This window comes from Macaca mulatta, chromosome 13, assembly GCF_049350105.2.
Source record: "Macaca mulatta isolate MMU2019108-1 chromosome 13, T2T-MMU8v2.0, whole genome shotgun sequence".
NCBI classification, from domain to species: domain Eukaryota; kingdom Metazoa; phylum Chordata; class Mammalia; order Primates; family Cercopithecidae; genus Macaca; species Macaca mulatta.
In genome coordinates this window covers 39,382,907-39,395,406 of record NC_133418.1, presented here as the reverse complement: position 1 = coordinate 39,395,406, position 12,500 = coordinate 39,382,907, and the positions used below count along the sequence as shown (strand labels likewise).

Sequence of the window (12,500 nt, the reverse complement as noted above, 5' to 3'; positions counted from 1 at the left end):
AGAGATGAGGTCTCGCTATGTTGCCCAGGCTGGTCTCAAACTCCTGGGCTCAATTAGTCCTCCCGCCTCAGCCTCCCAAAGTGTTGAGATTACAGACATGAGCTACCTCACCTGGCGTTATTTTTGGTTTTTACATGTAAACTTTTTATCACAAAACCATGGCTGACAGGATTCATTTCTTCAAAACCTGTTCCCCACTAACCACCTGTTAAAACTTGCAACCTAGTTCTCCTGGGCTGTTGTTGCCACCTGGTGGCTTACTCCTGGAGGTATTTGGTATAGCATTTTTATCTACTTAATTTTATTTTCTCCTATAGAAAACAAGTACTTGTTCAGGGCCTTCTTTTTCTCCCCTCTACTTTCATTATTCAGTAGTTCTTACATCACGAAGTCTGTTATAGAGGTTGCAGTGAGCCAAGATAGCGCCACTGCACTCCAGCCTGGGCGACAGAGTGAGACTCCATCTCCGAAAAAAAAAGTCTGTTATAGACACACATTAGTCCCCTCCCCCTTTCCCTTCTCTCTTTTTGAGCTCTTATCTAATTACCCTAGGAAAACATCCCCTTCTTTTCATTTACTTCATTCATTCAATAGATATTATTGAATTCCCACATTGTCCCAGGCACTGTTTATCCACCTCCTCTTCCTTCATTTTATGAGTCAGAAAACAGCTCTAATCATGGCAGAGTATAATAGTAGATTGAGTAATATAGAAGCTTCTCTATTTCCAGATAAGAGGCTCTGAAAGGCTGTTCCTAAGCTCACTCATGAGCAAGTCCATTGTTGCTAAGTTTCTGTTTTCAAAACAGGGATGCATTTCTACGAACAAATGAAAGAGTGTAGATCAGTTCTTTAGAATCAGGCAAACCAATCAGTTATTCCAGAGAGGACCAAGTTCCTCTATACTGAAAACTTTTAGAAATGAATTAATCTTCCCTCTTTCACAAAGTTCATAAAGAACTCTTTAAATACAATATTTCACCCATTTTTCAATTCACTTTGTTGGGCAGATTTGAACCAGCTTTAAATCAGCTATAGCCACAAAAGAAGTTTTATCACTTTCCACCTACCTCATGACTTTGTGAAGATTGGCAAAGTAATATATGTAAGTCATTAGGTACATAATTAAAAGTGAAGGAACTTGCTATTAAACCACTAGAGGGAACTCTGTGTGGCAAGAATTTTTACTCACTGTTGTATCCTCAGCAAATATTTTTGTTCACTGCTGTATCTTGGCATATAATAGATAATAAATAATGAAAGGATAGGTGGATTCTCCTTGTTGTTACGTATCACAGAACTCGCAGAATTCCACCTGGAAAAAAAAAAAAGTAGAAAAGCCAATTTCCAGTAAGAAAGGGTTGTTTTAAATGTTTTAAATGCTGAATGACCATACAGTTCATTCAAATAAGACTACCGTGTGAGGAGTACACATTGCAAAACCTACTTACTGAGCTTCTTGGTTCTCTTTCTTCTGGATCTTGTTTCTGGATCATGCTCTCCCCCTTTTTCATTTCTCTTTCTCTGCTGTGGAATCTCTTTAGCTATAGGTTTATTCTTGAAGAGTCTGTTTGAACGGGTCTCAATACCCCATTTCTCCTCTTGAGTCTGTCCCTTAAACACAGGGCATAGGTTTTTAAAAATACGCATATATAGAGTTATATGTATGTTTAATAGACCTTTTTATTCTCTTCCTATTTCTAAAAATAACTAAGGAAAGCTCTTAAAAAAAAAACATACACACACACAGACAAATCCTAGAGTTTCTTTTTGTTTCTTTTTGTTTTGGCAAGGGATGATTTGTATTTCCTTTGTGATTCTTAAGTAGAAGATGAAAAAACTCTCCACTCCTGACGTAGGCTCCCAGTTTATGAAGCATTATAAACTTTGTCTTAGATTTCCTTCCTCCAGCAGTTTCACATCTGGAAGTATCCTTTGACCGTTTTCTTTAAGCAAAATAATTCTGGTTACTTCTACTTTTCATTGAGTTACTTATACTATAGTTTGTCTTTTTCTTTTTTTTTTTTTTTTTTGAGACAGAGTCTTACTCTTTCACCCAGGCTGGAGCACACTGGCACAATTTTGGCTCACTGCAACCTCCACCTCCCGGGTTCAAGCAATTCTCCTGCCTCAGCCCCCCAAGTAACTGGGATTACAGGCACCCGCCCCTACACCCAGCTAATTTTTGTATCTTTAGTAGAGACGGGGTTTCACAGTGTTGGCCAGGCTGGTCTGGAACTCCTGACCTTAGGTGATCCTCCCACCTCAGCCCCCCAAAGTGCTGAGATTACAGGCATGAGCCACTGTGCCCAGCCTAGTTCATCTTTTTTACTTGGTTTTGTGTTCATCCGAGATCCTCTTCTAAGGGTTGCACAATTTTTCAACTGCTTAAATGCAGAGTCTCTTCTTGGAGATTGTCTTATCATTTAATAGTATTGTTCTTTGGGCAGTTCTCAGTGTCAAAATGATACAGCCTATATGATACATACCCTTTTTTCAAAAAGTCACACTTGGAGAGATGCATGGGCCTTGAAGAGACAATACACAGACATTTCACAGAAGTAGAAAAGAGGCCTTCCCTCTCTCCACCGCCCCCGCCCCCATCACATGGTAGCTACAAGTCAAAATTGGCTGTCAATGACAAGTGCTGTGTAATCCCAGGCCTTCAAATTCCAGATGAGGTCGACTTCCTGTTGTATTCTTTTTTCCCTGTGTGTCTTGAAGGTAACTTGCCCTTTGTTGACCTTTTCTTTCCCATCAGCTCTCTATTCCCTAGCTAAAAACTAATTTTATTAAAAAGTAAAAGGTATACCAACCTGAGATTTTTCTCCTTTAAAAAGCTGTAAACGAATATTAGAAACTTTTTTTCTTTTTTTTTTTTTTAATAAGAAAGCAAAGACTACATATTATTTCAGTGGCTTTTTAAAAATGTGTTCCCAGGCAGGGCGCGGTGGCTCAAGCCTATAATCCCAGCACTTTGGGAGGCCGAGACGGGCGGATCCCGAGGTCAGCGGATCGAGACCATCCTGGCTAACACAGTGAAACCCGTCTCTACTAAAAAATACAAAAAAAAAAAAAAAAAAAAAAACTAGCTGGGCGAGCTGTCGGGCGCCTGTAGTCCCAGCTACTCGGGAGGCTGAGGCAGTAGAATGGCGTAAACCCAGGAGGCGGAGCTTGCAGTGAGCTGAGATCCGGCCACTGCACTCCAGCCTGGGCAACAGAGGGAGACTCCGTCTCAAAAAAAAAAAAAAAAGTGTTCCCACTAGAGGGCATCCTTTTCTCCTTAAAATTTTAGTTCATAGCTTTCGTTTGTTTTCCAGAACTTCTAAATATACAAAACAATGAGAAAAGAGGGGGATTACAAATATAACACCTTAACCTTATAATGTAGCTTGTCCAAGTTACGATTTTACAAACTACCATTTACAAACTTTGTGATTTTACAAATCACAAAGAAGTGATTTCTCAACTCCTTTATGACACAGTATGACTAAGCTAGATTTTTTTTTTTTTTTTTTTTTTTTTTTTTTTTTTTTTTTTTTTTTTGGGAGACGGAGTGCCGTTCTGTTACCAGGCTGGAGTGCAGTGGCACAATCTCAGCTCACTGCAACCTCTGCCTGCCGGGTTCAAGCGATTCTCTTTCCTCAGCCTCCCGAGCCTCTGCCTGCCGGGTTCAAGCGATTCTCTTTCCTCAGCCTCCCGAGTACCTGGGATTACAGGCACGCACCACCAGTCCCGGCTAATTTTTGTATATTTAGTAGAGATGGGGTTTCACCGGGTTGGCCAGCCTGGTCAGGAACTCCTGACCTCAGGTGATCTGCCCTCCTCGGCCTCCCAAAGCCCTGGGATTACAGGCGTGAGCCCCCGTGCCCAGCCGTGACTAAGCTAGATTATTCAGTGATGGGTTGCACATGTTATTATTTGGTTAACTCAGTTTTTGCAGAATATATGTAGTGTAAGGTAAATGAAACCTAAATGTTTTTTAATGTAATGGATATCAGTGCTATCTAGACAACTAGTGGTTATTCAGCTTTGCCTCTCAAGGCATTATTTTACAATATTTGAACTCTTGTTTCTGTTATAATACTTTTCAGAGCTTTGATTTGATTTTTTTTTAAACGGAGTCTTGCTCTGTCACCCAGGCCAGAGTGCAGTGGCATGATCTTGGCTCACTGCAACCTCCACCTCCCAGCTAATTTTTGTATTTTTAGTAGAGATGGGGTTTCATCTCTACTAAAAAGAGTTTCAGGCTGGTCTTGAACTCCTGACCTCAGGTGATCCACCCGCCTCGGCCTCCCAAAGTTCTGGGATTACAGGCGTGAGCCACCATGTCCAGCCAGAACTTTGATTTTTTAATATCTTAAATACAGTGTACTATTACCTCATCAGAAGCAACTTCATTCTTCCTGTGAAGGAATTGATAGTTTTACATATGCCATGTATCTGTTCTGTTTCAGATTTCTCTGACTTCCTGATACCAGGTAGAATCACTATTGTTAACCAAGGGACTGCAGCAAAGAGCTAGCTTATTTCCTCCCATAGGAACGTTCGATTACCTGTAGTTGACAGTAGCGGAGCAGGTTTTGTTAGTCTGTGTCATAAAATGATACAAATTCTGACAGATATACTTAGGAGGTCCTCTGTATTGAGTGAGAGTCATTCTAAGGGGGACAATGGGCTACTATTGAGAAATTGAAAAAGTCTGTGCTTGTATACTTTTATTTAGAGACTTAGGTGGTATGAAATGTTCTATAAAATTAAATATTAACTTCAACAAGTTTATGACAACAGAAGGAATTAAAAGACAGAGCTTTTGTAAACAAAACAATGAGAAAGGATGATAGCAGACTATATGGAAAAACTGTATGTTATAAAACATTTTTACTTAGCTCTACTTCTTATTCATAGTATGCTAATCACCAAAAAACCCTCTGTAGCATGGCTGCCACAGAGATTATTATTATTATTATTTATTATTATTATTATTATTTTTTTTTTGGAGACAGAGTCTGGCTCTGTCATCCAGGCTGGAGTGCAGTGGCCGGATCTCAGCTCACTGCAAGCTCCGCCTCCCGGGTTCACGCCATTCTCCTGCCTCAGCCTCCCAAGTAGCTGGGACTACAGGCGCCCGCCACCTCGCCCGGCTAGTTTTTTGTATTTTTTTTTTTTTAGTAGAGACAGTGTTTCACCGTGTTAGCCAGGATGGTCTCGATCTCCTGACCTCGTGATCCGCCCGTCTTGGCCTCCCAAAGTGCTGGGATTACAGGCTTGAGCCACCGCGCCCGGCCGCCACAGAGATTATTAATAAAGTGAATCTTATGTTGTAAGAAACCCTGCTGTAAACTTACCTAAAGTTTGACTTAAATATTTTATATATATGTATGATGTATCTGTATTTGAAATACTGATCTTGAATCATAAAAGGCCTTTCAGTATTTGAGAAGCTAAAAAATATATATTACAGAAATGATTTCATCACAAATAGACAGTAAATTTAAACAAACCCTGTTTCCTTTTTAAAGGGCTTACAGTTACAGAACTCTAGCTGGGTTTAAGTGAAGCCTGAGGCTACCACCCCCATCCCTTATGTGAACCATTTAGGTAGCTTTGAATTAAATCACAAGAGTAGAGTGAGCAAGGGATAAGTATCAGCATCTTTTTACTGAAAGATACAGTGTTTATCAATATCACCATGCACAGCTGCCTTAAGCTTTGTTCATCTATACTTGCCAGTAGGCATCCCCACCTCAGAAAGAGAAGGCAGGCCTACAGAATAATGTCAGGCTACACACCAAAAAGTTCAGAGCTGGGTTTACCTTCCTGGCACCTAAATTCACAGTACAATTGTTTGTCCATGTTATTATACCATTTGTGAACCTAAATAGGTATCATAGGTATCCCCCCCCCAATTCATTATTTTCAGTGTTGTGCTTAAAGCATCATCATGCATGAAAGCTATTTTGTTTTTGTTTGAGATAGGGTCTCACTCTGGCACCCAGGCTGGAGCGCAGTGGCACAATCTCCACTCACTGCAGCCTCAACCTTCTAGGCTCAAGTGATCCTCCTACCTCAGTCTGAGTAGTAGGGACTACAGGCGCTCACCACCACACCTGGCTAATTTTTCTATGTTTTTTGTAGAGGCGGGGTTTCTCCATGTCTCCCAGGCTGGTCTCAAACTCCTGCACTCAAACAATCTGCCCGCCTTGGTTTCCCAAAGTGTTGGTATTGATTACAGGCCTGAGCTGCTGCGCCTGGCCTGGAAGCTATTTTGAATAAGCAAATTTTTAAGTATTCCGTCTCTTTGCTCAAGTATCTTTTTTAGTAATACTTTCTTTGCCCACGCTGTCCTTCACTGGTTTATGTTTCTCCATAGCACTTACTTCCACCATGCTCTGCAACTTTTTTTCTTTTTTTGGAGTCAGGGTTTGCTCTGTCTGCAGGCTAGAGTGCAGTTGCATGATCATAACTCACAGCAGCCTCGACCTCCTGGGCTGAAGCAATTCTCCCACCTCAGCCTCCTAAGAAGCTGGGTCTACAGGCACACACCACCACACTTAGCTAACTTTTATTTTTATGCTTGTCTTAGTGCGTACTAAATGTTAGTTTCTTGGGGGCAGGCTTTGTTTTGTTCATTGCTGTATCCTCAGCATCTAAAACATATTACATATTAGATAATCAATATTTGTTGAATTTGCTGAAAAATTGCCACCATGATGCCATCATTTGGCTGTCATTGTAAGTTGCTCAGGGAGTCTCACTGCAGCTTTTGAGATCAAGGATCTCGAAGGATATTTTGAAAAGTAATTTAAAAGGTTGTGTATATTACTGAGATCAAATTGTATTCTAGGAAAGTACTAAAATAATCTTATAGCTCACGCCTGTAATCCCAGCACTTTGGGAGGCCGAGGTGGGCGGATCACAAGGTCAGGAGATCAAGAACATCCTGGCCAATGTGATGAAACCCTCTCTCTACTAAAAGTACAAAAATTAGCTGGGCGTGGTGGTGGGCGCCTGTAGTTCCAGCTACTCGGGAGGCTGAGGCAGGAGAATGGCATGAACCCGGGAGGTGGAGCTTGCAGTGAGCCGAGATCGTGCCACCACACTCCAGCTTGGGCGACAGAGCGAGACTCTGTCTCAAAAAAAAAATCTTACTGCATCTGAATAAGTTAATATTACCACTTTAGAATTTAGGACTTTCATATCTTTTTTTCCTCATTTGATTCTCATAGCAAACTTCATAGATGAAGAAAGATTGAGCAGAGAACATTAAGTGATTTGTCTAAGTGGTTATTGTTAATGGCTAAGTAATAACAGGGAATTCCATTTTTTTTGTTTCTTTTTTTTGGTGGTTGTTTTTGGTTTTTTTTTTTAGAAGAAGTCTCGCTCTTGTGCCCCAGGCTGGAGTGCGATGGTGCGATCTCGGCTCACTGCAACCTCTGCCTCCCAGGTTCAAGCAATTCTCCTGCCTCAGCCTCCCGAATAGCTGGGATGTGGCTGCCACCACACCTGGCTAATTTTTGTATTTTTAGTAGAGATGGGGTTTCACTATGTTGGCCAGGCTGGTCTTGAACTCCTGACCTTGTGATCTGCCTGTCTCAGCCTCCCAAAGTGCTGGGATTACAGACGTGAGCCACTGTGCCTGGCCTGATTTTTTTTTTTTTTTTTTTGGTGTTTTTTGTTTTTTAATAAAAACATTCAACAAACATTAAGAATCTACAACCTAGGCCAGTCTCAGTGGCTCATGCCTGTAATCCTAATACTTTGGGAGGCTGACACAGGCAGATTGCTTGAGTCCAGGAGTTCAAGAACATCCTGACAAAAATTATGCGGGCATGGTAGCACACACCAGTAGTCTCAGCTACTCAGGAGGCTGAGGCAGGAGAAAGGCATGAACCCAGGAGGTCGAGGCTGTAGTGAGCCGAGATTATGCAACTGCATTCCAGGCAGGGTGACAGTGAGACCTTGTCTCAAAAGAAAATCTACAGTCTGCCAAAACTATGTTAGTTTTCCGGTTTTCCACCTTGAACTGACAGCCCAAAGGTGGTTGTAAACAATTCCAGCTTTGCTTTATGTTTTTGTTTTTTGTTTTTTTGTTTGTTTGTTTGGAAGGAAGGAAAGAACTTTTAAAAATAAAATATTGGTTGGATATATGAGAATTTTCATAAAATAAATGCAAAGGAGAAGAATGGTACTACAGATCCTCTTGGCCAGATGTAAAAATGTTACATTTCAAGATCCCTAAAAGCTTCACACACTCATCTCCTCATCCCCTTAACCCCCAGAGAGAACCACTGACCAAAATTTTATCATTCCCTCATTTTCCTTTTATAGTTTTACTACGTGTTTGATTTCCTAAACTAGATACTGGTTTTCAACTTTATACTATATGTATTCTTTGAGACTTTCTTTCATTCATCTGAGGCGATGTTCTTACCTGTTGCTTTGATTCGTTCTTTTTCCAATTCATTCTGTGCATATTGAACTGTTGAGCTTTTGAATCTGAATAGTCTTTTTTTTTTCTTTTTTTGAGACGGAGTCTCGCACTTTTCGCTCAGGCTGGAGTGCAGTGGCCTGATCTCGGCTCACTGCAAGCTCTGCCTCCTGGGTTCATGCCTTTCTCCTGCCTCAGCCTCCCGAGTAGCTGGGACTACAGGCGCCCGCCACCATGCCCAACTGATTTTTCTTTGTATTTTTAGTAGAAACGAGGTTTCACCGTGTTAGCCAGGATGGTCTTGATCTCCTGACCTCATGATCCGCCCGCTCGGCCTCCCGAAGTGCTGGGATTGTAGGCATGAACCACCACGCCCGGTCCCTGAATCGCCTTTTTAAAATTCAGTTACAAAAACTGCCGTCAACATTCTTCTACATTCTCTAGGTGCACACAGACAAAAGATTCCCCCTGGGAACGTATTTAAGAGTGAAATTACGTATCATAGGAGGTATATGTATTTAACTTGACTAAAATATGAACAAATTTTTCAAAGTGGTTGTGCTGACATACACTCCCACCAGCAGCGTATAAGCACTTCTGCTGCCCTTTATCTTCATTAACACTTGACATCATGAAACTTGTAGTTTCTTACCAGTTTGGTAAATGTAAAATGCTAGCTCACGGATGTTAATCATGCACTTCTTTGATGACTAATGAGACTGAGCGTCTTTTCATATGTTTACTGGCCATTTATGTTTGTTGTTCTTTGAGTGCCCTTTGACAGGTTTCTCCATTTTTCTATTGAGCGTTCATCATTTACTTACTGATATGTAAGAGTTCATAATGCATTCTGAATACCAAACTTTTGTCTGACATGTATGTTGTACATATCACCAGTTTCTGAGCCTTGTGTTTTCAGCCAGTGGAGGCTGTTAAAAGATGAAGAAAAAGTCTTAACATAGTTATTTAAGAAATTGTTTTCTACTTTAGGCTGATAAAAATATTCTATATTGTCTTCTAGAGATATTTTTCATTGTTCTTTTGAATCTGTCTTTAAACCATGTGGAATTGATTTTTTGTGTGTATGGGATATGGGGAAGAGATCTAATTCTGTTTTCCCCACATGTAGATAATCACCTGTTCAGCACTATTTATTGTCCACTCCCTTCTTTTCTCAGTGTTCTTTAGTGACCGTGCTGTCGTAAAACAGATTTCAACCTCTGCTTCGGGGCTTTCCATTCTATTCCATAGGCCAGTTTGTCTCTACGCTGGTGCCATTCCTTCTTCTTATAGTTATTATAGCTTTATAATTTGTTATTGTATTACTTATTATTTATTAGTGTAACTCTCTCTATATATATAAAACAAGTCCCTCTATCTCGTTTTTCTTGGGAGCATCTTGACTGTCCTTGGCCCTTTTTATAACTTGTATCAGCGTTTGAGTCAGCTTACCATGTCCCACAAAAAAATTCTTTTTAAATTTTGGTTATAATTATTTGAATCTACAAATCAGTTGACATTTTATTATGAACCTTCCAGTCCATGAAGTTGGTATCTGTATTTTTTAAAGTCCTTTAGTGTCTTTGAATACATTTGTACTCATTTGCTTCATAAAAGGCTACCTATCTTTGGTTAGATTTATTCAGAGGCACTTTTTAAAAATGCTGTTGCAAATGGCATATTTTTTTATTACAGTAAAATATACATAGCATAAAATTTATTTTAAGCCCTTTTTGGTGTACAATTCAGTAGCATTAAGTATATTCACATTCTTGGAACCATCACCACTGTCCATCTCCAGAATTCTTCCATTATCCCAGACTTCAAAACTCCCTACCTGCTAAACTGTAATTCCCCATTCTCCCTTTCCTCCAGCTTCTGATAGCTAGGGCTACAGGCACAGGCCACAATGCCCAGCTAATTTTTAAATATTTTTGTAGACAGGATCTCTCTATGTTGCCCAGGCTGGTCTTGAACTCCTGGCCTCAAGCCATCCCTCTGAGGGCCTTGCCTTGCCAAAGTGCTTGGGATTACAGGTGTTAGGCACAACACTCAGTTATTTCTTTTAACAGGTTAAGAATTATTTGATATCCAGTTCTGATATGAACTCATGACTGATTCTGCTGCTCCTGCTAGTTCTTTCTGATAGTGCTTTGCTTTTTTGTATTTTATGATTTAAATTATGAACTTATTCCTTGGATGTTAATATATGCCAGATGCTTGCTGTCAATTCTAATTTAAGACCACTTAAAATTCTTGACCCAAGGTCTTTGGAACCATTTGATAGAATTTGGGCTATAAACCCATGAGGACTGGTTTGTGGTTATGGCTTTTTGTTGTTATTTTGTGCCCCCAGGGCAGGGGGCTTTCACTAGGGTAATTTTTGTAATCCCCTAGGGAGGATTTCTAGCCCACCCATGCATTGTGAGAGTATATTAGGATCTTGGTTTTATGAGGAATCTTCTGTTAATTATCCCACCTTCAGTAGGCCTTTGTCCTGTAATGCTGTGGAACTTAAACTTAGATTTTTACCTGCTTTGGCAAATACCCTCATTGTGAAAAGCCCTCTTTAGTGCTTCCAGTCAGTCACCTCTTCATCTTGGTTTTTACTTTCTTGCTGGCTTATCAAGGCTTTTTTTTTTTTTTTTTTTTTGAGGTGGAGTCTCGCTCTGTCGCCCAGGCTGGAGTGCAGTGGCTTGGTCTCGGCTCACTGCAGCCTCCGCCTCCTGGGTTCAAGCGATTCTCCTTCCTCAGCCTCCGGAGTAGCTAGGATTACAGGTGTTTGCTACCAAGCCCAGCTAATTTTTTGTATTTTTTTTTTTTTTTAGTAGAGACGGGGTTTCACCATGTTATCCAGGATGGTCTCCATCTCCTGACCTCGTGATCTGCCCACCTCAGCCTCCCAAAGTCCTGGGATTACAGGCCTGAGCCACCATGCCTGGCCTATATCAAGGCATTTTTTAAGGGGGGAAAAGGGTGATTACATTGTGTCAGTCATTTTACTTTATTTAATTTTAAGTGGTTTTTTGTTTGTTTTTAGTTTTGGTTTTGGTTTTGGTTGTTTTTATTTTTTTTTTTTTTTTTTTTTTTTTTTTTTTTGGAGACAAAGTCTTGCTCTGTTGCCCAGGCTGGAGTGCAGTGGCATGATCTCAGCTCAGCTCACTGCAACCCCACCTCCTGGGTTTAAGCAATTCTTGTGCCTCAGCCTCCCAAGTAGTTGGGATTACAGGCACCCGCCACCAAGCCCAGCTAATTTTTGCATTTTTAGTAGAGACGGGGTTTCAACATGTTGACCAAGGCTGGTCTTGGAATTCTGACCCCAAGTGATCCACCCGCCTTGGCCCGCCAAAGTACTGGGATTACAGGCGTGAGCCACCGCGCCCAGCCTGTATCAGTCATTTTAAATTATTTTCATCTGGAGTATATAAATCAGAGTAATGAATCCAGCACATGGCTAAAAATTCCCATACCATTTTACTAAGTCATTTCTAGTCATTTTGGAAAGGATATGTGGGGTTAAATGAGCACCTGAAACATTCATAAAAATGAAATCAAGAGTGGTCTTTATAACTGGTAACGAAAGATATTTCTTTTTGTTATAGGTGTCAGCTGTGATGCATGTTTAAAAGGAAATTTTCGAGGTCGCAGATATAAGTGTTTAATTTGCTACGATTACGATCTTTGTGCATCTTGTTATGAAAGTGGTGCAACAACAACAAGGCATACAACTGACCACCCAATGCAGTGCATATTAACAAGGGTAGATTTTGGTAAGTAATTAAAAATTTAATGAATTACATCATTTAGAATTGTATGTACGTGTGAAGAAGTAAAGGCAAAGTGTTCTAAAACTCCCCAGCAGCATACCATGAGGCCCCAGATTCATTAAACATGAAATAAATCTTACCTTTTTTTTTTTTTGGGAGATGGAGTCTCACTCTGTCACCCTGGCTGGAATACAGTGGCGCAACCTTGGCTCACTGCAACCTGCACCTCCCTGGTTCAAACAATTCCCCTGCCTCAGCCACCCAAGTAGCTGGGATTACAGGTGCACACCACCACACCTGGC

At 40.6% G+C, this 12,500-nt stretch overlaps 1 protein-coding gene across 1 annotated transcript in view; it reads left to right on the top strand.

Annotated features, from left to right (window-relative positions):
• The window catches only part of KCMF1 (potassium channel modulatory factor 1), an 85,159-nt gene that overhangs the window by 43,201 nt on the left and 29,458 nt on the right, over positions 1–12,500 (top strand). Inside the window, exon 2 of the mRNA XM_015112755.3 lies at positions 12,034–12,201. Coding sequence (XP_014968241.1) covers positions 12,034–12,201 — 168 coding nt within the window. The remainder of the gene's footprint in view (positions 1–12,033; positions 12,202–12,500) is intronic.